The sequence below is a fragment of the Talaromyces proteolyticus genome (genome assembly GCF_021365285.1).
Source record: "Talaromyces proteolyticus strain PMI_201 chromosome Unknown BGW36scaffold_3, whole genome shotgun sequence".
NCBI classification, from domain to species: Eukaryota; Fungi; Ascomycota; class Eurotiomycetes; order Eurotiales; family Trichocomaceae; genus Talaromyces; species Talaromyces proteolyticus.
In genome coordinates this window covers 2,673,427-2,695,887 of record NW_025764279.1, presented here as the reverse complement: position 1 = coordinate 2,695,887, position 22,461 = coordinate 2,673,427, and the positions used below count along the sequence as shown (strand labels likewise).

The 22,461-nt window shown below is 47.5% G+C and overlaps 7 protein-coding genes across 7 annotated transcripts; 5 read left to right on the top strand and 2 right to left on the bottom strand.

Moving 5' to 3' along the window:
• Positions 1 to 785: 785 nt before the first annotated feature.
• BGW36DRAFT_424761 (putative DUF300 domain protein) lies at positions 786 to 2,612 on the bottom strand (the record flags this gene model as incomplete). The annotated part of the gene is made up of 6 exons (XM_046220015.1): positions 786 to 1,511; positions 1,564 to 1,713; positions 1,767 to 1,892; positions 1,951 to 2,248; positions 2,316 to 2,466; positions 2,534 to 2,612. The coding sequence occupies 6 exons, from the start codon at positions 2,610 to 2,612 to the stop codon at positions 786 to 788; spliced, it is 1,530 nt and encodes a 509-aa protein (XP_046075862.1).
• Positions 2,613 to 3,612: 1,000 nt separating this feature from the next.
• Positions 3,613 to 5,373, top strand: BGW36DRAFT_356604 (uncharacterized protein; the record flags this gene model as incomplete). The annotated part of the gene is made up of 1 exon (XM_046213793.1): positions 3,613 to 5,373. The coding sequence occupies one exon, from the start codon at positions 3,613 to 3,615 to the stop codon at positions 5,371 to 5,373; it is 1,761 nt and encodes a 586-aa protein (XP_046075861.1).
• Positions 5,374 to 6,069: 696 nt separating this feature from the next.
• On the top strand, positions 6,070 to 7,184 carry BGW36DRAFT_424759 (putative alcohol dehydrogenase; the record flags this gene model as incomplete). The annotated part of the gene is made up of 2 exons (XM_046220014.1): positions 6,070 to 6,596; positions 6,659 to 7,184. The coding sequence occupies 2 exons, from the start codon at positions 6,070 to 6,072 to the stop codon at positions 7,182 to 7,184; spliced, it is 1,053 nt and encodes a 350-aa protein (XP_046075860.1).
• Positions 7,185 to 7,754: 570 nt separating this feature from the next.
• BGW36DRAFT_372941 (putative homoserine O-acetyltransferase) lies at positions 7,755 to 9,794 on the top strand. Its single transcript, XM_046215530.1, has 3 exons — positions 7,755 to 7,841; positions 7,895 to 8,285; positions 8,349 to 9,794. The coding sequence occupies exons 1-3, from the start codon at positions 7,799 to 7,801 to the stop codon at positions 9,388 to 9,390; spliced, it is 1,476 nt and encodes a 491-aa protein (XP_046075859.1). The 5' UTR covers positions 7,755 to 7,798; the 3' UTR covers positions 9,391 to 9,794.
• Positions 9,795 to 10,290: 496 nt separating this feature from the next.
• BGW36DRAFT_424757 (putative THO complex component) lies at positions 10,291 to 17,436 on the top strand (the record flags this gene model as incomplete). Its single annotated transcript, XM_046220013.1, has 3 exons — positions 10,291 to 14,901; positions 14,953 to 15,065; positions 15,123 to 17,436. 3 exons carry the CDS (start codon positions 10,291 to 10,293, stop codon positions 17,434 to 17,436), a joined length of 7,038 nt encoding a protein of 2,345 aa, XP_046075858.1.
• A 988-nt stretch (positions 17,437 to 18,424) lies between these two features.
• On the top strand, positions 18,425 to 19,994 carry BGW36DRAFT_405257 (uncharacterized protein). The gene is made up of 2 exons (XM_046218961.1): positions 18,425 to 18,664; positions 18,741 to 19,994. The coding sequence occupies exons 1-2, from the start codon at positions 18,584 to 18,586 to the stop codon at positions 19,521 to 19,523; spliced, it is 864 nt and encodes a 287-aa protein (XP_046075857.1). The 5' UTR covers positions 18,425 to 18,583; the 3' UTR covers positions 19,524 to 19,994.
• A 1,554-nt stretch (positions 19,995 to 21,548) lies between these two features.
• On the bottom strand, positions 21,549 to 22,461 carry BGW36DRAFT_446146 (uncharacterized protein; the record flags this gene model as incomplete). The annotated part of the gene is made up of 1 exon (XM_046221700.1): positions 21,549 to 22,461. Exon 1 carries the CDS (start codon positions 22,389 to 22,391, stop codon positions 21,549 to 21,551), a length of 843 nt encoding a protein of 280 aa, XP_046075856.1. The 5' UTR covers positions 22,392 to 22,461.

Below are 22,461 nucleotides of genomic sequence, written 5' to 3'. Positions count from 1 at the left end.
AAAAGTCTGCATATAGTATTAAGGTCCTCTGCTTTTAGTCTGCATTTATACTAATTTAAGTCAGATTAAAAACAGACTTGGGATCCCACGTATACACAATGTGAAGAATTTCAAATACCATCAATATTGATATGGGAGGGCTCCTATACTCAATTCAATTTTGTGGTGCTATATTCAACATTTGAAACTTCTGTAATGAGTCCGGTGTATCAGTTAATATGTATGATTGCAATCTATTAGAGTACACGATAAACTAAGCTAGCATACTATAGCCACGTAGGACATGAGAAAAGTTTCAATGTGAGCTACTCTGTGAACGATTGACGATGACCAATTTCTATATTGATGGCTTGGTGGTAAATTTGGTATGCCGAGCCTTTCCATTTGACAAATAGAACTCTAACTCCTAAAAAACAAGACAAAACACCAAGAATTAAAAAAAAAAAACAAATCAACTGATCTCAAAAAGTACGCGTGGGATATCACGAGAACCAAAAAGGAAAATATAAGAAAAATAAAAGATCTAGGAAATCCCATTGATCACATGCAAAGAGGTAGACCAGTCACCCCTGATAAATAGCAAAATAAATAATTACACGAGCTGGCATGGTCATCGCTGCTAGCTATAGAAGAGAAGAAATGTCGTTGTCGTCGTATCGGCTTGGTGTCGTAGCCAGAGAGGACACGGGTGGGTTTTGAGTCAGCAACATTCACTTTTCGGGGCGCTCAGGTTCATTATGCTTTAAATATTACACATAGCGTATCATTCAAGACGTAGACATTTGCTAAGGGCCGTGTGATGGATTGTACGGCTTGTAGTGCTGAGGAGGGGAGATTGGTCGGGGTTCAGCTGCTGATAGGTCGGTCGATGATTGCGTGTCGTTATATTGTTGGCCGTAGTATCGCCCGGAATGAGACTCTTCATCATAGTAGCCATGCACCACTCCAACGTCGCTATGTGCTGGATAGTATGAGGTTGGGTTAGACTGAGCATGCGATAGCAGTTCCTCGCCTTCTTCTCCAGACGGTCCATAACGAGCACCTGGAAGTTGGATATCCCCAGGCTGTGCACCTCCATAAGCTGTAACATTAGGACCTGGCATACTTGTTTGTGGAATAGGCCCGCTTGAAGTTTTGAGTGAAAATGATGTTCCTTCCTGGTCCCTGTAACTGGAGTCCAGTGTACGCTTCTTGTAGCCAACGAAAAGCCAGCGGAAGCCCCGTCCAACGGCTTTCACCAAATCCCATGGGTTGAATGCCTCGGCAAACGCTCTGATGCCCAAATGTCCGCCATGATAATCGACTCTCCCGTTGACGTATTGAGGATTATCGGAAGACTGCTGGGTTTTCAATCGATAAGGCTGCCATGCAAACGCCCAGAAATGTAGAATCGAAAAGATAGACATTTCGATACAGATAAGCAGATTCGGAATGCCGATTTTGATATCTTGATTTCCCACCTTTTCGCCGGGTTTCATAGCCCCAGAAGAGGTCAGGAAGGAAATAACAGTCTAGGATTACATTAGTCAAATTAATTCGACGATGGGCATTAAAGAAACGTACGGTCTGCCAAAAAGACAGGAAGATGACAAGCTTGATCGCAAGAATTTTCAAAAATGGTGAGTATTGGGCCACATCAGTGCGAATCTGGATATAAAACTGAATCAAGCAATACATGGCAATAGAGACGGCGATGGACTCAATAACTAAAGTCTGAACAACACTGAGTCAGTCATAGGTAAGGTGAATCATAGACAGATACTAACCCAAACATGTGAAAATGCAGGGCTCAGAGAAGCTTCGCAGTATTTGCCAAATGCCTCGGTGACCACGGCCACCACAGTCATAGAGACGCGGATGAAGCAGTACTGGAAAATCCCAATCCAAATCACCTAGATTTCCCACATTAATCCTAGCACAACATTGCCGAGAGTACAAGTCGAGACTCACATTGAACCACGTCAGACCGCTTCGCGGCGTTCTCCAGCACCCACGATCCCCTCCGCAGCATTTAGCGAACCAGTTGAGTGGCCAGACCCAAGGCAACGGTCGGATTCCACGGAAGTAATCCTTTTGACTGTGTAAATCGGGAGCGAGGTAATGGCACAGCAACGTGAAAAAGGCGGAGATGGCAAAAGCTTCGTAGCATGTTCCGAGAACTGTGAAGTATACGGATTTGCGATAGTACAAAAAGCACAAGAACGAGACAACAGAATAGACCGGAACCATGAACAAAATTCGAATGATACTGATAATGGTGTATTTATTAGTGTTTAATGAAGTCGGCAGTGCTTGTGTGACGGAGTATGACATACTGGCGTTGTTCCCGGGGCTTGCTGTAATGCAAAGCATGGGCGAACATAAGAAATACGGAGCAACATGTTGCGACGAGGCCAAAGGCACCACAGAGGATCAAGCCCAAGTGATGGAAGGTCATCCCATTATTCCACAGTGGGATCTCCGATACTAAAGCAGGACAAATCGTCAGCGACCAGGACGATCGGGGGACACTATGATCGATATGTTTCCGTACTCATGTCATCTTCCAGGGTCGTGTTGCATGTTGTCCATGATATATTGGATATCGATAGTCGCCGTTCAAGAAAAAGCATGATTGCATGCAGGGTGCTCTAAGTCGGATGGTGCAAAAAAGATCTGAGAGATCGCAGGATAAAGAGAGGAACCTAAAAGCCACCGGGGGGTCTGCTGTAATACTAAAATAAAATGGCCGCAGCTGAAAGAGGTGCCTGAAGCCAAGCCACGGACTGGGGCGCTAGTCGCAGTGGGGACAAGGCTTCCAATAACAGCGACGCGTCTTACTTTATCTGCGCCGACGATGCCGATATGACGATGTAGCTGCGGTTCCACGAGGGAGGCGTTGAAATGCGAGGACGGAGGTGCGAAGTTCGTGATATACGGACGTTACAGGTGACAGATATGCTGGCGACCACGTAAGACATGCTGCAAGAAGCCGATGACCAACGGCAGGGGCCACCAGAGCGGGGCCAGTACTCAGTAATATTTATAGCCCTGACAGGATTGCTGTGACTGGCCCAGATTCTCACTAAGCACTGCCACCATCCACAGTCTAATAATGCGCCATTCACATACCCTGGCACTCTGGCCCTGTCTGTGGCTGACGATAATCTGTGTACTAACACGAAGGTTCCTTTCAATGGGAATGGGAAGAAAGAGTGCTTTACAAGGGTATCTGAACAAAGCAAGGCATGTCAATCTACTGTCATGAGTGAATTTCACTTGCTACGACACATGATTATTCTGATAATCTGATTGTTGTAGTTCTACAGAGCATGAATGCCCTTTCTGATTGGAAGAAAATTTACCCCATGCTGTACTAGCCGCATACAGTTAGACTATATAAACATATATACACTAGCCTGTAGTGGACTAGCGCAATTGCGGTCTTGGCTTACCTATCACTCCTTCCTTGAAAAAGCTAGGAGCGTCGCGGCGATATGATTGTTATTGCACAAGCGTTGATACTTCACAATCGCCCATGGTCTGCCTTGCTAGTCTGTCGCGTTGACCTTATTACCTCCTCATCCCCACCGCAAGTAATGCTCAACTGCATGCAATCAGCATCGCGTCGCCATGACTGATTATAGCAAGTGGAAAGTCACCGAGCTCAAAGCGGAACTAAAGCGTCGCGGCGTGCCGCAAACTGGGTTGAAGCTGAAGCAAGACATTGTTGACAAACTTACCCAGTTAGATTCAGAGCTTCAGGAAGAGCCTACTTCACAAGAGAATGTCCCCGAGCCATCTACCGACGAGCGAAAAAATGAGGAGGCAAAAGAGAAAACGCCGCAAGTGGATGAAACGGCTGGATCGCAGCAATCCGTAACCGAGTCGCTTCATACAGAGAAGGAACTTAGTCCTCCAAAGGTTGATCAGGACCAAGTCGCCTTGGATACTCAACCTGTGGCTAATCCCGACAATGCTGCCCGAGATGGAAATCAAGTTGATAAAGTTGACGAGCCATCGCCGATTGAGCACACACCGACACGTCCAACAGAGCCTACTTTTGCTGCGAAGGAGATCGAAGCAGATAACTCACAACAAATAGTGGACGTTGAAAATAAAGAAAAGGACGAAGCAAGGATACTCGAAGTCCCTGCTGAAGCTCCAGTGACTACAGATCCGTCTGTGTCAGCTCCTTCAGAAGCAGAGTCAGAAATGCGCAAACGCAAACGCCGGAGCCAAAGTCCACCTCCTTCGGCCGACACTATCAAAAAACCAAAAGTGGACAATAGGACCCCTCAAGTTATTCTGCAGGAAGATGTGGTTCCTGAACGTCGGGATGAACAGGGTGATCAGCTACCTGTCACCAGACCTGAAGCTTCAGAACAAGCACAAATCGAGGTGGAGACATTTGATAAGAAAGACCAATACCCAGAAAGACTGTCCCAGTCAATAACAAGCGAAAGGATCAACGCTCCACTTGAACGTCCGGACCATAGATTCAAAGACTTAGTCTCTGATAAAAAAAAGAGAAAGCGCACCCCATCCCCGGAGCAACTTGCGCCAGAAGATGAGGCCCCGGTAGAAGCTGCGCTTCATGCCGCTACGTCTGCCGTGTATATACGAGATTTGATGAGACCATTACAACCGACTAGCCTCAAAAACCATCTAATATCTCTTGCTTCTTCACCAGAGCATGGTAGTGACGCCAATGTATTACTTGAATTTTTTCTCGATCCAATAAAGACACATTGCTTTGCTCTCTTCAGAAGCGTGTCTGCTGCATCGAAAGTGAGATCCAGAATCCATGGTGCAGTGTGGCCCAACGAGCGTGACCGCAAGCCTCTGTGGGCAGATTTCATACCGGAGGACAAGTTTAGCGAGTGGGTCAAGACTGAGCAAGATTTGGCATCTCAGAGCCGAGGTAGCAGTACACGGTGGGAGGTTGTCTACGAAAGGACTGATAACGGGTTCGAGGCTTTTCTACAAGAATCCCGTGGCACCTCTTCCGCGCCTGCACCGAAAACTACCGCTCCTCGCCAGAGTCATGACCTGGGATCGAAGCGAGAGGCTCTACCTTCAGCACCTCAATCTCAACAACAGGCTGGCGAAGGCTTCAAAGCGCTGGACGAACGTTTCTTGTCAACACACACTAAGCCAAAAATATACTATCTTCCAGTATCTCAGGATATTTTGGAAAGGCGCCTGAATCAATTCGCCAAGATCTCACGCAGGGGCTCTCAACAGCACCATCAACCTGGTGGTGATGACATGCGGCGCATAACTTTTGAAGATGTTGATGTCTTTGTCGACGGCGGCCCAGAGTATAGCGGAGCTCGTAATCGTGGTGGACGACGTCCTGGTCGTGGCTCTTGGAGAGGCCGGGCACGTTGAACTAAATTTACTTGGACATTGCACTATCAACCTGATATACGATACTCTATTGTAATAATTTTCAATCTTGCTTCTGTCACTTGAAAGAGTTTTGCACATGGCAAGGTGCTTGTCTCGTTGGAGTTGGTCTCTGGGTTAGGGTTGGGAAATGGGCTAAAAGCAGGCTTTAGGAGTTTATTTACGCGTAATTTGATATCAATATGTATTCTCGTTGTTCTTGATGTTACAGTACTTGTGGCCTGAGTATTTAGTTCTTAGTCGCAGTTGTGGTCTAGTCGTCTGACGTCATATGATTTGGCCACCTCAGGCTATTAAAATCAATATGGAAGTTCTTACCCTTGGATTCTATTCTTTTTTGGACGATCTATCAAGTATAAAAATAAGTGCACTCCAAGAGTACGGTATATAAGCGAATTAATGGTGTCTCGGAGGGCAGTGCTACTTACGTTAGAAGGCACTATGTTGATGCCCAGCCCCACCAACCTCTGTCTTTACTCGCTCGATCATGATGGTCACCAACAACCTTACTAATGCGATATGAGGACTGATTTCAAAGCAAACGTCATACATACTTAGAAGCTCTCTGGTTAGCAAATGAGATTACCCATTTGGCGTCAGTCTTGTTACTATTCTTCTCATCTCCTACAACGATCCTTTTCTTCCAACTCTTGTCCTAAACAAAACGTATTGTCCGCAATGAAGGCTGTGGTCTACAAAAACCCTAAGCAGGCAACCTTGGTTTCAGACCGGCCTCTCCCCAAACTCCGAGATGGTTACATCCTGGTGAAAACAGAAACTGTCGCTCTCAACCCTACTGACTGGAAAGGTATTCACTCTGGCGGCGCTAAAGAAGGCTCTGTTATCGGGGTTGATTACGCCGGCGTCGTTGAAGATATTGGCCCAAATGTGTCCAAACCATTCCAAAAGGGCGACAAGGTAGCTGGCTTTGTACATGGTTGCAATGCGAGTAACCTGGAAGATGGTGCTTTTGCGGAATATATTGTTGCCAAAGCGAACTTGTCTATCAAGATCCCAGATAGCCTGACATTTGAGCAAGCTGCAACACTAGGCTGTGGTGTTACGACAGTGGGCCAGGGATTGTACGAGAAAGACTACGGACTGGGACTTGCCTTGCCCTCCAAACCAATCAAGGAACCCGAAGTTTTGCTTGTCTACGGTGGGAGCACGGCAACAGGAACATTGGGGATCCAATTTGCCAAAGCGTACGTCCCTCTAGTTGATATTTGCAATACCCTGCAATTTTCAAAGATGCTGAATCCATTAGTTCCGGATATTCTGTAATAACTACGTGTTCTACTAAAAATTTTGATCTTGTCAAGAAACTCGGCGCTGTTGAAGCCTTCGACTACAAAGACCCCGACTGCGGGAAGAAGCTCAATGAATACACCAAGAATGCGCTGCGGTATGCTTGGGACTGTGTGGGAACGGCCGATGCTGCCCAGATCTGTGCCGCAGCACTTACCACCAACTCAGGTGCCCATTATGGCACGATTCTGGGGCCTAAATTCCCACGCGAGGATGTCGCATACACCGCTACCCTGGCTTATCGGGGTACTGGTGAAGACTTTGTTATGTATAGCAGAGAATTAACCCAGAATGGAAAGCATGCGGAATTCCAATCTGAGTGGTGGGATATTGCGCGGACGCTGCTTGCAGCTGGAAGAATCAAGACTCACCCTATTAGTTTAAGACCTAATGGCCTGGCAGGCGTCATTGAGGGGTTGGAGATTATGAGAGCGGGCAGTTACAGTGCAGAGAAAATAGTGTATAAAGTCTCTGAAACACCTTAGTTTAGGAGCCTCCCAGTAGGTAGAATTCAAGTCCGAGTGTTGTGAAAGTATACGATTCTTCAATATTATGAATAATTCATGATATGAGCGGTATTAACTACAAGCATGAATGAAAGATGAGGGTGGGATCTACCTGCATATTGTCAGAATATTTGGCACTAAGCAAATTGGGAAAGGATCGAAATGCTCAAAACTACGCTCAAGAGGGCTAAAACATCACCCAAAAATTCAACAATTCTCAATTTTCAATACCTTTACCCTGATGACAAATATTAGTGTAAAATCGCACATAAATACGTCTAGATAGATGAGTTCTTTGCAACTCAGGGTTGTATCTCAATTCAATCAAATTTTCCACTAAACTCAATTTGTTCTAACGCGTAAAAAGTCCGACACATATGGGTGATCACGTGCATATTGGAACAAAACCCCTCCTTTGCCGGAATCCATTTGAGCAGTTGGTTTCCGAGTGTTGATTGGCCAGCGCGATGTTACTCATCGAAGTTGCCCCACTGGATAAGAATTATTTCACGTATCTGAGTCATTTCACTTTTATTCCATCATGATTTAGCCATTGTCATACACACACCACAATTTCAAATTCCTCATTCGAAATGACTGAGGAGACACAAAGCGCCCACAGCGCTCCAAAGTACCGTCAGTAATTTCCCCGCTTGCTCTATCGAGTGAACAGCTACTAAATCCCGTAGAGAGGGTCGCATCTCAACCTGAAAATCCGTTCTCTCAGCTCATATCGGACCAAGAAATCGCAATTATACCATCATTCACACTCGAATCAGGAGTCACGTTGTATAATGTTCCCATTGCATATACCAGACGAGGAAAATTGTCTCCTAACGGGGACAATGCGCTGGTCATCTGCCATGCATTGAGCGGCAGCGCTGACGTAGCGGATTGGTGGGGACCTCTTCTTGGAGGTTCAGGCCAAGCATTTGATATTACACGATTCTTTGTCGTTTGTTTAAACAGCCTGGGAAGTCCTTATGGTAGTGCCAGTGCTGTTACGAACAAAGACGGCGATCCTGCTAAAGGACAATATGGGCCGGAATTCCCCTTGTCAACCATAAGAGATGACGTGAGGTGATTTGGCCCCGGTTTTTTTATTCAATGGTCAGGATTAAGAGCTAATCCTTTGCCTCCTAGAATCCACAAACTAGTACTAGATGATTTGGGGGTCAGGCAGATCGCAGCTGTTGTCGGAGGATCCATGGGAGGGATGTTGACACTTGAATATGCCTACTTTGGAAAAGACTACGTTCGTGCCATTGTCCCAATTGCAACATCGGCTCGTCACTCTGCATGGTGCATTAGTTGGGGTGAAGCCCAGCGACAGTCGATTTACAGCGACCCCAAATACGAAGATGGTTACTATTCATTTGAAGACCCCCCTGCGACTGGCTTAGGAGCCGCGCGTATGTCAGCCCTCTTGACATATCGCAGTCGCAATTCATTTGAATCGCGATTTGGCAGGAATGTGCCGGACCCGTCGAGAAGGCAGAATATCAACGGTACTGAAAAGCTCCCGACACCTCCAAATGAGCATTGGGTGGTACATAACGATGGACATAAGAGTACACGCTCTTCGCGTCCTTCTAGCGCGTCAAATTCACCTAGACAACAATCCGAAATCGAATTTACCGACCCTCAATTCAGCGGAACCACGACTTTTACTGCACAGGCCCCAGTCCCTAAAGCCCCTCGCCCAACGACATATTTCTCAGCCCAGTCGTATCTACGGTATCAAGGCGAGAAGTTCGTTAAAAGATTTGATAGCAATTGCTACATTGCAATCACCCGCAAGCTTGACACACATGATGTGTCTCGTCATCGCGCAAAACCTGATTCAACTGCACCGGTTCAAGATGCTTTGGCGCAAATCGAACAACCTGCTTTGGTCATGGGAATTGAGAGCGATGGTCTGTTTACCTTCGAAGAACAGAAGGAAATTGCCGCTGGAATTTCGGATTCTCGTCTCAAAAAAATTGATAGCCCTGAAGGTCACGATGCATTTCTTCTTCAATTTGAACAAGTCAATCGTTATATTCTAGAATTTTTCCGGGAGGTTCTTCCCGATATCATGTCGAAGCCGGATATCGAGGGACATGCTGGACCTGATAGTGTAGGAAAATTAACCAAGAGCAGCACTTTTGGTGAGGCAGAGGTCGATGATATCACTGCATGGTAGCTGATGCACTCTTGCATGTGGCAGCATATTCCGGCCATCTGAGTGGCGTTCTTCGACTATGGCAGTTGTACCGGAAGCTTCAGCGCTCCCCCAAATATGGTAGGGAACGCCTCTCATTGATTATATGAGGGACAAATACATTCCGTCGAGGCTTTGCTCTCGATATTAGGTGGTGTCATCGTCAACCGATGAGGGTAAAAAACGAGCATCCAACTGTCTCGTTTGCCCTGCTCCGTCCACCCACCGTGCAAAAAGAAGCATCCAACTGCTAATCATCCGAAGTTCATTAAATTCATTATCCTCAACGAGAACCTAGAGATGACCGGTTTCAGTCTATTACTTGGTTAGATCATTTATACTAGTACTAAAGACATCATTATTACAATTGACATTATTTTCTCTAACTGGGTGTGCGAAGTATTGTCCCTACACTAACAAAAAATAAATTAAAATGTCTAAACAAATATTGATGCCGTGGCTATTGTTTCTCTATTTTATTTTATTTTTGTAAAGACACCACTGATGTCTTAACCTAGCCAATCAGAATACGTAGATGTTGAATAGCGCGGTCGGCGGCTCGTCAGGCAAGCGTGGCGCCAGACGCGCAGAGTTGGGTTTGTCTTGGCGGCTCCGTTTGATCAGCCAAACCGGTCGAGCTTGCTGTCCAGTCACTATTAGTAGCCCTGGAACACCCATTTCTTCCTTTGTCCTGCGCCCTTTTCGCATTCGTCATGAAATCGTCTCCTTGGTATGTCTTTCATCTCCTGAAACATGCGATCGCTTTATCCTGACTTTGCTAACCGTTGTGCGCCCCTTCACTCAAGATCGTCTCCTAAGTCGCGGTGCCTAAGCTGCGAAGATTAACATCCGTTCAACTATTGGTCATTGGCCGCCATCACAATGCCTCCTGGCGGTGGAGGTAAACGGAAAAGAGGCGACAGATCTTGGTCGGGCGATTCTGGGCACGACGGTCAGCGACCTTCTCCTCATCGACCGGGAAATTTGAATCTTGCGCAACACAACCAATCTCTCTCCCCTAGTCCACGCCGCGGCTCTGGAGAAATCAGTGGGAGGGGGGGAAAGAATAATAGAGGCGGTAGAGGAGGATTTTCAGGCCGCTCGCAGCCTGTAGCTCAAGATCAACAAAAACCTGCTCAGGATACCTCCATGACTTTGACTTCAGGAAAACCGACCAACGTGGCCCCCGAACAGCGGCAGACGGGTGGCGGAAATACAGTCGAATCGAATATAAATGACAAGCTGGACTCTTTCGCCTACGAAATCGTCACGAAAGAAATTCTAAATAGTTGGCAAAAGAGTGGGAAAAAAACAGTAATTAACCGAGGCATAGCTGCACGAGACACAAACGACACCCTCGATCTATCATACGTATTTCAAGAGTTGATTCGATCCGTTTTATTCAAAAGATTGGTTCCGTCCGAGGCAGGTGGAACAGTACGACAAATACTGGAAGGAGGGAGAGACGAACAATCTGGTAGGGAGGACACCTCATCACTCTTCCTAAATACTCTGTCTATACTTGTCGATGACAACGATACCTCGAATGACGCTTTGAAACAATTTGTGTTCGCTACCGAGATTCCACTATCACTATTGCGTCTAGAGTTGGATACGAGTTTGGTCCAAGGGTTAGGACTTGTACGAGAAACCTTCGCCCGTATAGGAATTCGAAAACAAACGAATATCCTTTATCGACAATCCAACTATAATCTTCTTCGAGAAGAATCAGAAGGGTACTCAAAGTTGGTTACAGAACTTTTCACAACAAGCAACACCGAATCTCCGTCCAGTGAGAATGTCGAAGAAACGTTTGAACGTGTTAAGGCAATGATTGGAGCCTTTGACTTGGATGTCGGACGTGTGCTTGATGTTACCTTGGACGTTTTTGCAGCAGTACTTGTGAAGAAATATCACTTTTTTGTTAGGTTTTTGCGCGCTAGTTCCTGGTGGCCCAAGGGTGATCGCTTGCGTCGTGAAGAAGAGTCTGATCCTTACACTGGGCTCCCTAGTTGGGCTATTCCAGGATGGACTGGCTTCGACGAGGAAAAGAAAGAAGATCTTGCACGGATACGCGACGACCGAGACCAAGCCTTTTGGAACCGTGTGCGAGAAATCGGAATTCGTGCCTTTTACGAAATTGGTCGTCGGCCGTTATCTGAGGAGGAGCGGCAGCTTGCACTGACAGATGCCAGCAGTCTGGCCGAGTTTGAAGCCGAAACTCGAAAGTGGATTGAACAAACCGGCACATTACCACCAAAAGGTAATCGTGTTGCAGCTCAGCTCCTAGGTTTTAAGCTTCGATTCTATTCAACAGCTGCTAGGGAGGCTGGCCACTTGCCGGAGAACCTCATCTGGGTTGCTGCTTTACTGATCAAAATTGGATTCATTTCATTGCGCGATCTCTACCCCCACCTTTGGCGCGAAGACGAATCTATGCCTGAGCTAGAGGAGAAATTGAAGAAGGAGAAATTGGAATTGGAAATGAAAGCGCGACCAGGAGGAGGCATCAATGCTCTCATGCTTGCTGGAGCTCTTCCCGATGATACCCTTCCTCCCCCTGTTTCACGTACACGTGAGGCAGAGACTCGTTCTGGCACCCCCGGAAAGGATTCTGAATCTACGACAAAAGAAACTCTTGATCAAGAACCACCACCAGATATTAGGGAGCAGAAAGTCGACTTATTGAAGAGCTTGCTGACCATTGGTGCTGTTCCTGAGGCCCTTTACATGCTCAGCCGGTTTCCTTGGCTCATGGACATACCGGAGCTACCAGAATACATTCACCGCATCGTTCATCATTGTCTAAGCAAGATTTATACCCCGCTGCGACCTTTGCAAGGAGCTGATCAGCTTCGGGAAGCCCGAAAAGTGCCTAGTCCTGATCAATCCGGCGTACCTAAAGGGCAAGTCCGCTTAGTTGATGTTCCTCCGCGCAAGCTTCTTCGCTGGGCCCATCCTGATAAAGAAGATCGTGAAGATGGGACCAACTACCGGTTCTACTGGGACCACTGGGCCGACACTATACCCGTTTGTCAAACTATCGACGACTTCTTTGCGCTCTCTTCCTCGTTGTTAAATGTTTCTGGCTTCAAGATAGGGCAAGATCCTCTGTTAATGAGCAAAATTGCACGAATAGCTCAAGATTCCCTCAAATCGGATACATCAGAAAACAATAAGATTCGCTGGAGAGATCTCTGCAAGCGCTTGCTTCTTCCAGCCTTGAGCTTGTCCAGAAAGAACCCAGGCGTCGCTAACGAGGTATTCGGTGTGATTCGGCACTTCCCCAGGATCACGCGTTACAATATGTATGCCGAATGGCACTTTGGGCAGACATCTAGACAACCTGATATCAAAACGGCTTTCGAGCTGGCTACAGCACAAACACGAGATACCTTAAAGCGTTTGAGCAAGACGAATATCAAAGCCATGGCACGCGCATTGGCCGAAATTGCATATGCAAACCCTGGAATTGTCATCAACGTTGAGATCACGCAGATCGAGTCCTATGATAACCTAATCGAGGTCGTCGTTGAGTGTGCTCGTTACTTCACGGACTTGGGATACGATATTCTTATCTGGGCCCTCATCAATTCCCTGGGCCAGAAAGGAAGAAGTCGTGTTCAACAGGGAGGCCTTCTAACCAGTCGGTGGTTGAACGCGCTATCAACTTTCACCGGCAAAGCTTTTAAACGCTACTCTGTCTTGAATCCTTTGCCAATTCTTCAATATGTCTTCGAACAACTACGGCATCAAAACTCAACCGACCTTATCATTCTAGAACGCATGATCAGCTCCATGGCCGGCATTGTCACTGATACAAACTTTAACGAGGCACAAATCCAGGCTATGGCGGGTGGCGCTCTCTTGCAATCGCAAACGATGTTGCAACTGCTTGATAAACGACATGAATCCAAAACAACTTCCAAAAGGCTCATGAAGGCCCTTACAGAGTCCAAAATGGCAGGTCAACTACTTATTGCTATTGCTCAAGAGCGTCTACTATGCGTTTACAGGGAGTCAGATATTCCGGAGCTAAAATTGCTGGGCAATATTTTTGATGAAATTCATCGGATTCTCACACAATACCTGGACTTGCTTCGTAGCAATCTTACAGTTGCCGAATTCGATTCCTTCGTTCCTAGCCTGCCAAGTCTTGTTGGTGAATTCGGCCTACAGCCGGATATTGCTTTTTGGATTTCTCGACCTAGTTTGAGTAAACAGATTGCGGATGCAGATCATCTTACCAAGGAGAGCAACTCAGTTCATGGTCAAACTGTCGGTAAAAACCAGGACAGTTCCGAGTCTAGTGGTGGCGACGTGGAAATGACAGGGGAGCACAACAGCGAAAAGATTGACGAACCGTCAAACGAGGGTGAAATGGAGGTGGAGAAGTCGCCCGCTATGGCAGATTCAACGAACACTGATATTGCTCCAACCACGAATGGTGTTGTGAATCATGAAACAACACCCTGGCACCCTATCCTACAAAAGCTCATGGGTGAGATCCAGGAGATTTTGCCGTCAAACACCTGGCAAGTTGTTGGGTTGCCTTTTTACCTGACATTCTGGCAACTTTCGATATATGACGTCCACATTCCGGGGAAGGCATACGAGGATGAAATTGAAAGACAGAAACGTCGAGTTTTTGTTATTTCCAATGACAGAACTGACATCAGCGTGGCCGGGACACAGAGAAAGGAAAGGGAAAAGAAACAAATACAGGAGCTTCAAGATCGTCTACTTGAAGAGAACAAAAATCATCTTGTATCTTACGAACAAACTCGAAACAGATTGCAGAAAGAGAAGGATCACTGGTTTTCAGGTATGCGAGGTAAATACGAAACTCTCAACCTTGCTCTGTTAGAGCAATGCTTTCTCCCTCGTCTTTTGCTCTCATCTATCGATTCCTTCTACTGCTTCAAGATGATGAAATTTCTTCATACTTCAGGCACTCCCAACTTCCGGACAGTGGGCCTGCTAGACCAGCTATTGCGGGAGCATCGGCTGACGGCGATCATTTTTCAATGTACTTCAAAAGAAGCCGATAATTTCGGACGCTTTCTCAACGAAATTCTACGCGACTTGACACGTTGGCATGCAGACAAGGCAGTCTACGAGAAGGAAGCATGGGGACACAACAAGACGCTCCCAGGTTTCGCCATGAATGTCGATTCCGAGGGCAAGTCGACCTCTTTTGTTGACTTTGAAATGTTCCGTCGACTTTTATACAAATGGCACCGTCTTCTTGCCGGAGCATTGAAGACGTGCTTCAATGGAGGAGAATACATGCATATTCGAAACGGTATCAGTGTTTTAAAGTCTGTCTCCCAGAATTTCCCGGCTGTGAATTGGATGGGCCGTGATATGTTGCAATGTGTCAACACCTTGAGCAACGATGATAGAGAAGACGTAAAGATTGCAGCAGCGTCATTGAAGGGGGATCTCAGCAGAAGAGAGAAGCAATGGCTTCTTCCTCAAGCTTTCATGATTGTGAGTTAAGTCAGTCTCACTTCAACTACGGGGACTAATGGGTAGCTACAGAATGAAAATGTGACTGGAGAAAAAGCCAAATCTCGATCAGCACGGCCTGACTCCGGTACCCCAAAACCATTGAATGCAACTGCCACAGAATTCAAGCTTCCAGGGTCAGCAGGGTAGGTGCTCTTTCATTACGGATCTGACTGTCAGACTTACGGTTTTTAAATATTCAGGGCCAATGACGTATCGAGTGGCCCAGCGACGGGCAAATTGGAAGTAGAGGATGGGGAGATTGAAGATGCCAAAATGAGCGATGCCGCAGCTGCAGAATTGAAGGGAGACTCTGCCACTGAGCAAGCTGAAAAGCAGCTGAGCGAAACCCCCGAGTTAGTGGCGGAAGCTCTTTCCACCACAGTCGACCAGAATACAGCTTCTGCCCGCGAGGATAAAGGACAAGCATCTGACGCAGAGCAACAGCAGTCTGATGGTCGAGCCAGAACACTTTCGCCAGCACAATCTCGACAGGGCTCAAGACCACCAGATATGAATCGTTCGACAAGTATACCGAAACGTCCAGACTTAGACCGGCCTTCTCGGTTACCGCCACCTAATCTACCAAACAAGCCTGATCCTCCTCGCTATAGAAATGATGGACGCTCGTCCAGACAACCGGATCTAATTGATGAACGCAGTAGAGATGCCAGAGATGGGGGTCGACATCCCGACTTCTCTCGGTCTACGCGATATAGTGACGCTGAAAGAGACCGGCCTTATGATCATGAAATCCGAGGCCGTGGACGATCGGACCGTGACGGAGGTGATTTATCACGGGCCCCTCCGTTTGATGAGCAATTCCGAACCCCTCGTGACAGTCGTGGTCCCCCTCGTGAACCTGAAGTCGATCGTTCTGGTCGCTTACGACCCCCAGACTCCTTTTCTCGGGGGGATGCAGGCCTCCCCTCTCGTTCTGCAGCCCAACCACATCCGGACAGAGCTGATCTCATCCATGAACATCCTGACCGTGTTGCATTGATAGAGGGTGAAACGCAACGCCGTGATCATGGAAGGTTAGACCGTGAGGATCGTAGGCCTCGACCAACATCACCTACAAGACCAGACGACCGTCGAAGTCATCGCCATGGCGACTACCCCACGGGGCCACGCGGCGAAAGGTCTGGACGGCCCGATTTGCCAGAAACTAGAGATTCGCGACCAGCTCCTGATATGTCTCATGGAAGATTGAATCAAGATTCTAGAGTTAATCGCCCACCCGAAATACCGACAGAGATTCCATCAGGGCCACGGGCAAGAGGCGTGCAAACACGGGGAAGAAATGCACCTCCATCTACCCAAGGAACGCCAGTTGCAACACCTGAACGGCCACCACCAACAGGTCCCGCCGGCCGGTCGAGTGGCCGCCTTCCAGACTCACTTACTTCATCGACTTCCGAAACAGGTGATACAAGTGGCGTCCACCCCGATAGACTAAAGAACCTTCAGGTTCCGTCCGAGCCTAGTTCTGCAGCCCATCGATCACAGGGACCTATGGTGGTACCTGCTGGTCCTCGCAGTTCCCATGGAACTCCTGGCAGTTCCCCTATCACCCGAGCACCGCCATCCGGGCCAGGTGCTGATAGGAGTCGTAGCGATAAGCGCTTTGCAGGCCTCAATAACATGCTCCAGCAAACTGGTGGTTCGCAAGAGCGAGGCAATCAGGGAACGTCGATTCGTGGTCGAGGAAGGCAAGCTAGCACCACAAATCCTCATGGCAGCCGACCTGTTAGTCCTCCTGGTGGAGGGTTCGAAGAAGACACTGGACCACTGAGAGCGGAACTCTTCCCTGGTGGCAATGAGGAGGATACCCGCGCTTCTGGCCGAGGTCGCCGAAATGAGGCCACAGATGATGCAGATTTGGAACCTAAGCGCTCTGGGCGTCATGCAAATCACAACGCCCCCGATCGAGACCGTCGGGCGGAAGAGGAACCAGGGAGAGGAGGTCGAAAAGACGATCGCCGCGATCGGGGACGTGACAGAGACCGGGAACGTGACCATGAACGCAGCCGCCGCCCCGATATTGGAGGAGAAGATAAACCATCCCAACCATTAAAAGATCAAGGTCCTCGTCGTGGAACTAGCGGCCGTGACGATAATAGGAAACGGGATCGTAGAGATAGAGGCGATGGACCGGCTGAACCTCCAGTGCCTGGAAACAATGAACACCATGGTCGAATGCGGCCTCCGTCTTCCCAGGGCAGCAATAATGTACCTCTTCCTGGGCCGCCCGGTCCTCCTGGCCCTCCTGGTGAAGATCGTCGATGGAGCGGCAGTGGTCGTGGTGAGAATCGCGACAGAGACCGCAATCGGGAGCGCGGTGGTGGAAGGGATCGTGATCGTGACTTCAATCGAGAGGGCGGTGCACCGAGTGGTAACAACACCTTTCCACGCAAGCGTGGTCGACCCGGGGACGATAATTCCGGGCATGGAGATGGCCCTGGACGTGGTATGCGAGTTGGAAGTGAGAGTAAACGAATGCGACGCGGCACATAAACATCACCAACGTTTTTCTGACGTCTTAGTAGATTGTTTTTCATTCCAGCTCCAATGTGTCTGAAGCACTGGACGTACTATTCAAGGGCCTATTTTCATTTTCTATTTTATGTTTTCTACTTTTTTTTCCCGACACATACTTGCATGCATCGGCGCCGTTCGATTTTTTATTTATCTACGATTGCCCGTTGAATGGAGGGTAGGGCAGGATGGTGGTTGCACCTATGGTATGAAGCAGCTCCTCTTATTTCAATTGCGCTTGTTACATCTGAAATTGTGTTATGCATTGGATCGGGTTTTATTCTAGTTTCTAGGTATTCGGCCTACCCATGTGTATGATCAGTTGTCAAGGCCTTATTTTCAGCTGTATTCCTTTATAATTACTCCGTACCGAATAATGAAATCAGGGCCAGCCCAGCCACGTGAGCCGCGTCCCGATGCAGGCAAGCGCAACAGGCGGTGAGGACAGGCCAATCAGCATGCACAATGCCGACTTTTGTGGGCCTTTCTGATGTGTCTTCTTCTACTTTTTGCCTGAGGGGAACGTGCCATTCCCACGGGACTGCAGCACGTTACACTTTGCCTCATTTCTTGGCTTCTAGACCCCCTTGCAAGTGACCGTGCAGCCAAGAAGCGGAGGGCTGCTCACGAAGGACCTGTACGGAATAAGGACAAATCCATGCAAATCTTTGATGATGCGAATCCACCACAATCCTTCCTGGCCCCATGCGGGTCGGTCAGTACTTTAATTACTATTTCCTCCCTGCCCAATTGTAATATTAATATTTCATTACATGGCTAGCTGCAGCGTGGCTCATACCGCGCTGCATGCAATATTAAATACGTATGTGGTAATAATAAGAATAATAATAATAACATAACGAGCCGTCCGTGGGCCGTCGGCGTCGCCATCGCCGAGGTCTGACCGTGGCAAACCCTTGGGGCCCCATACGCCGCCTTTTATTTATGCGGAGCCAGTTCCTTCCCCAGATGAGACAAAACTCAATCCTGCAAACACCCTCAGGGGGAAGAGAGAGCCTATTGTCCAGGAACAAGTCGCAAGTCGATTCTTGATAATATTACGGTTCTATTATTGTATTTTGGGAAGGGGGTTCGTTCTCGTTTCGTTCGAAGTCTGCATCTCGCCATGGGTACTTTCCAGGTCAAACCCACGACGGGCTTTTCGTCAAGGATGCGCGAGAAATTCCAGCGCCAGGTGCATTTACATGTAAGTGATTATGATTGTTTTGGCTATTATTAATTTAAAAAAAAATGAAGGCGAGGACAGCCGCTAATGACACCAGAAATCCGTCGTGTTCGTCGAGGACAAAAGCCGAAAATACGAATTTGTCGACAATAATCTCTGCTGGGTCCCCGAGTCGCCTTTGATCGAGCGACGGCAGCTTTTGCACACCGATGAAAGACAGCTACGCCAGGCGTGCAGGTTGTTGTGTCAGAGAATTGAGAAGGGAGAGCTTGCGCCGGAGCCAATGCCACAGTTTAAGCAACGATCACAGTCACAGTCACAGCCAACTGCGAAGACACAAACGAGTAGCGATCCTCCCAGAACGAAGAAGAATAATCCCGATATCGACAATATCAATCGCTCGGCATCAAACCGACCTACAATAACCAACGAAGAAACGCAACCGACATTGAAACGCAGCGACACCACCACCGCGACAAATCATGGAAGTAACACTACTTCTTTGCCCGTCATAAACGAGATGTTACGCGGGCTAGAAAGTGACTTGGAAGCGCGCCATAACGAAAACAACGCCGAGAAAAAAAACCATTCCGATCTACATAGCACAAGCACCATAATAGAGAACAATCTCCTTACTTCCAATAATCCCACGTGCCGGAAATGCTCCGCTTTTGAAGATGATGCATCACCACAGCATATCGAAAAGTTGAATCACCTAACTTCTACCCCAACAGTGTCGGATACCTGTACCTCGTTTGAGAAAAAATCCGGCCTTATGCGTCGTTTATCGCTTCTTTCGTTCGGGAAACGCAAATCCGGGAATACAGAGAAGAATACGAATACTATCCCACCGAAGAATACGGTTGTTGAGGTGAAGTGATCGCGGTTTTATCAGCTGGCAGGAATATTTATATATAATGTGGTTGCGTTTATAGTGTCATGGTTTATACCCTCAGCATTTCGATGGCGCGGTGTTTGGTTAAGGGTGAATTATTACCTATAGTAGTATGGTCTTTATCTTAGGCCCTTCTCATCCTACCTTTGACTTGGTGGTGCTTAATTTTCCTCCTCCAATTCATGTGATACGTATTCAAAAGAACGCGGCTTAGAGCACAGGTGACTCCTTATTTGCCTTGTCGGTTAGGGAGACACGACATGACAAGATGCAAGCTAATCTGAATAATATAAGCCCCATGAAAACACCATGTTCGTCTTTATGTAGTGGAACAACAAGATAGTTAGATAGGAATAGCTATAAAGCGCACGTACGTCTATTTGTTGTCAGAGTCTGCCAGGTCACCAGTAATAGCCTAGCATTTGCATGGTGCGAATTCCACCACCACCTCTGCAGCCACTATATAGGTATTGCAATCGACCCTAGGCTTCTACTCGAAAACTACTAGACTTACATGTACCGTCATATACGGTCATATAGTCTTTCCACCGTGTAACACTTGCATGGCCAAAGTATTAGATCATCCTAACGGCGTCATATTGATAGGCCAGTACTCTAACCCCAGAAAACACGACAATTCTCCCTGTTAGCACCGAATAACTTCCAAGAACATTCTTAAAATCACAAATCTCGGATGGTCCTCACTCCACCCAAGTTTCCCATGAAAACAATTCATGATAAGTTACCCCGTTCCCATGAAAATATCAGGCCATCTCACAATTGAATTAGGATTAAATTGATTTGCCAATTGTTCCCTTTTCTGAAGACTTTTGATATTCAAGCTGTCTTTTCCACACTTCCGACAATGGCCAGCACAGTGATCCACTATATACAACACCTCAATATTATTCTATATTATATTATATATTTTTAATATCAAAAGTTATGACTCGAGCCCTCCAGAGACTTCAGCGGAATTGTATGGTGATTCCGTCGACAAATTTGTAGCCCAACAGAACGCTGTTTATATTAATTCAGTAGCTGTGTTTTATATTGTATCATTTATTTCCAATCACATAATTTGGGGGCAGAGAAGGTGCCGGACTCATTATCTGGATGCTAGCAATGGCGGCGGAGCTGGAGACCTTCTATATGGGCTTATCTGAGGCCAAAGTTGACGGGCCTATAGAGGAAGAGGAGGCTGCAGAGAGGCTTAGGGGGAAAGGGTGACAGCTTCGGGCAGTCGTTCGTTAGCAGGCGATGCCCGCACGTTTAGCCTCCAGGGACGTTGCTGAGGCCCTGCCAGCCCCTACAAGGCTCCCGAATCGCCCTGCGCACATAAGCGGCTTGGGGCGAGGAATTCGTTTGCACATTGTAACGTTAGACACCAGTTCGGGGCGGGCAATGGGCGTGAATTAGGGGTTTAGGCCCCTATAAGCCCTCCTAGGGCCCACTGAATCGAGACCTTCATAGCTGGGTGAGGTCGTTAAAACTGAATAATAATAATAATAATAAACAATGCGCCTGTGTCTGCCATTCCAGCCATTATTACGCAACATACTAACGGGGTCTTTATGGAGCCCCTCCTGGTGATGTGGAAAGCACTATAGCTGGAAAATGATAGTTAAAGCCGAAGTCTAATCAAGACAAGCATCAGATCTAGTCCCCCGGAACTTGACGGGTTGTACGAGCGGCTTGTAGAAGATATGGGAGATACAAAGCTTCCTAAAACCGATCCAATGGATACACTTTTCGATACGGCCAATGTCTCCGGACGAGGTACGATGGGGCCACCGACACTATGGCTCATGCGTAAAATTTGAAGGGAGACGGAGCTGCGCCGATGTTTGCCATCAGAGTTGGCGGCCCAACTGTACGATATCCGTTAGTGACCGTGAAGAACGATAATATATATAGTCTGTTCCAAAGAGAATATATTGCAATGACTAGAGCTAAAAGAGAAGAGAAAAAATCAGCTGCATCGGTATTCCGTCTGGGTCTTCTCCTCTATCAAAGCACATTGTACCAAAGCTGGCTGTTATTATTTGTCCCATGGTGAAAGCAATAGACCCTTCCTTTATAAACCACCGCAGAGGGGTGCGATGATATGCCCGTGTTAGGAACCTGGGCATCACCATGCCAACGCGAGCCATCAAATGAATTATACCAAAGCTGACCGCAGTAACTGCTGCCCTGGTGGAAAGAATAAACCTGGCCATTGTGAGCCACTGCCGATGGCGCAATCGACATGCCTGTATTAGGCACGTGGCTGTCGCCAGACCAGTCCGAACCGTCAAACACATTGTACCACATTTGGCCAGCATCATTCGTCCCCTGATGGAGGCAGAAAATCCTATTATTGTAGACCACGGCCGATGGAGATGATGACATGCCCGTGTTGGCGACGTGCTTGTCGCCGTGCCACTTAGAGCCGTCAAAGACGTTGTACCAGAGCGAGCCAGAATTTTCCGTGCCCTGGTGGAAGACGTAGATCTTATTATTATAGACCACAGCGGATGGAGATGCCGAGATGCCTGTGTTGGGAACGTTTTTATCGCCGAGCCACTTCGATCCGTCAAAGACGTTGTACCAGAGCGAGCCAGAATTTTCTGTGCCCTGGTGGAAGACGTAGATCTTGTTCTGGAAGACCACAGCGGATGGGGATATCGATATGCCAGTGTTACTGACATGGGCATCGCCCTCCCATTTTGACCCGTCGAAGACGTTATACCACAAATCACCTTTGTTCAGTGTGCCCTGGTGGAAGACGTAGAGCTTGTTGTGGTAGGCTACAGCAGATGGACCTGCTGATATGCCAGTGTTTGGAACTTGTTTGTCGCCTTGCCACGACATGATACACAATTTTGTGGGAGGGAGAGCGAGAAGCTACTAGGTTTATTCTTTAAACAAGTCAGACTTGATA

Excerpts from the sequence above, each read along its gene's own strand:
- BGW36DRAFT_372941 (XM_046215530.1), top strand. The coding sequence starts at position 7,799 with ATGACTGAGGAGACACAAAGCGCCCACAGCGCTCCAAAGTACC. Across the intron at positions 7,842-7,894 it reads CCACAGCGCTCCAAAGTACC|AGAGGGTCGCATCTCAACCT; the intron begins GTCAGTAATTTC and ends TAAATCCCGTAG. Across the intron at positions 8,286-8,348 it reads ACCATAAGAGATGACGTGAG|AATCCACAAACTAGTACTAG; the intron begins GTGATTTGGCCC and ends TTTGCCTCCTAG.
- BGW36DRAFT_405257 (XM_046218961.1), top strand. The coding sequence starts at position 18,584 with ATGGGTACTTTCCAGGTCAAACCCACGACGGGCTTTTCGTCAAGGATG. Across the intron at positions 18,665-18,740 it reads AGCGCCAGGTGCATTTACAT|AAATCCGTCGTGTTCGTCGA; the intron begins GTAAGTGATTAT and ends TAATGACACCAG.